This window comes from Naegleria gruberi, assembly GCF_000004985.1.
Source record: "Naegleria gruberi genomic scaffold NAEGRscaffold_147, whole genome shotgun sequence".
Classification (NCBI taxonomy): Eukaryota; Heterolobosea; class Eutetramitea; order Acrasida; family Naegleriidae; genus Naegleria; species Naegleria gruberi.
In genome coordinates this window covers 12,060-14,026 of record NW_003163187.1, presented here as the reverse complement: position 1 = coordinate 14,026, position 1,967 = coordinate 12,060, and the positions used below count along the sequence as shown (strand labels likewise).

General features: G+C 34.9%; 1 protein-coding gene across 1 annotated transcript in view; it reads right to left on the bottom strand.

Moving 5' to 3' along the window:
* Window positions 1–47: 47 nt before the first annotated feature.
* Window positions 48–1,967, bottom strand: part of NAEGRDRAFT_76417 (uncharacterized protein) — a gene marked incomplete at both ends in the record, with an annotated part of 3,336 nt that continues 1,416 nt past the window's right edge. Inside the window, 3 exons of the mRNA XM_002668621.1 lie at window positions 48–373; window positions 466–1,383; window positions 1,430–1,586. Of these exons, the coding sequence (XP_002668667.1) occupies window positions 48–373; window positions 466–1,383; window positions 1,430–1,586 (1,401 nt within the window). The remainder of the gene's footprint in view (window positions 374–465; window positions 1,384–1,429; window positions 1,587–1,967) is intronic.

Here is a 1,967-nt window from a genome sequence, read left to right as displayed (position 1 = left end):
TTTTGTTCTGGAATGTCATCAAAGGAAAGCAGTGTTCCTTCTGTAACTACAGGTGTAGAATCTTCATCCTCCTCTTCGTCTTCATCCTCTTCAAGAACTGGTTTTCCTCTTTCGGATGTTAAAAGTTCAATGAAATTCTTCTTGGCCGTCACATTATGTACCTTAGATGCTTGGAATCCAATACCTAGGAAGGACAAGAGCAACATTGTCACATTCAACCCAGCAATAACAAATGGATAACTTGTGAAAGTACCATCATCAGTGACAGAAATCTCATTTGTACATTTTCCAAAGTAATTCTTGAATCTCTTCTTGTAATGTTTGGAGAAGTAGAGTAAATTTCTCAACCCAAGAATACCTGCTCCTCTAAAGTCTGTTATTAATAATTATTCCGATCCAATTATTGATGAAATTGAACAAGTAAAGTTATGAAACATTATTAATAAAACAATAGTGATTACTTACCAGTTTCTGGTTTTGTGTTTTGGAATCCCAAGAATTTCCAATGTTCTCCCTCAGTTAAAATAGTCTTCTTCTGAGTACAACACTTGTAGAGTGAGAATAACAGTTTTTGATGTTTGTCATTCTCAATGTCGAACTTTTTAGAGCAATACTTTTTGAATTGTTCCAAAATTTGCTTCTTTTCAGGTTCTAAATAAATCTCTGGAGATGGGAAATCACCTCCTGCTCTTGGATTTGCATTGGATTGATTCTGTCTGAAATTCATTCCCGAGACGGCACTTGTCAATCTAGATCCTCCAATATTGGCAGTTTCTGTAATTGATGAATAAATATACTTTAACATATCGGCAATAACTTGCAAAATGTATGGACCACTCTCTTCGTTTTGTCTCTTTCTTGCCTGTTCATAATAATTATTCTTCATGGTACCAATACGTGGATCATTAGAGTATGATGATGATGATGAATTTTCATATGATTCCGAAATTGATGGCATACTATTAACCTTTCCCATATCTCTTGAACTTATTCCCTTGTATTTATCAATATTACTATTCGATGCAGAGTAATTCAATCGATTATTATCATAATTATCTGATGTAACAACAGGAGAGGAATCACCATCATATATACCCGATGATTGATAACCTCCTCCAACAGGAGAACCTGTACTCGATGTTGATGATTGTGTTCTTGTGTGTTGTTGCTTTTTTCCATATCCAAAAGTTACATTTCCGCCACCACCACTCCCTGTACTCCCCGTACTCGATGATGAGAATGTTCTATTATGTTGATTCTTTGTCTTGCTACTACTCTTCTTCTTGGTCGATTTCTTATGTTCAATAAAATCAGAAGTTTCCTCGTCATCATCATCCAATAATTTCTTTGGTGATGGATCGGAAAACTCGTCCATCAATGCTTCTCTTTTTCTCATGTTATTGTTATTATTGGTTCTCTTTATTTACACTTTCAAAATCGCTAGCCTTTGATCTTCTTCTTGGAGTGAACAAGTTTGCTTGATTTTTCTTTTGTTTTGGTGACAAGTAATTTTTTCTAGCTAAAATTTTAGTGATGAAATTTCTGGCTTGTTGATTTCTCGGAGATTGTTTTTGGTGACGTTGTTGCTTGCATCATCATTGTGATCGCATTACAAAATAAATATGCAATTAAGGAGTGAAAAGACAAGACTTAACACCAACGGAAGGAATATGATAACTTACATTTAATACATTTAATTCTGTTGTTAACAAAAAAGACTACAGCACCACAGGTTCCCAAGTTGTCTCCAACCTCAGTACTGATGTGGCTCTACGATGCTTAACTTCTCAAATCGGACGGGATGAGGTGCATTCATCGTGATATGGCCGTAGCCATTCGATTACTTAAAGTGTGAAATATAAATGTATTCACTCCTTTTTCTTTACCTTTGTTTTCTTTCTTTAAACTAACCTTTGGTCCATTGTCATATTTACAATAGTCCCACAATAAATAGAAAACCTGCTACA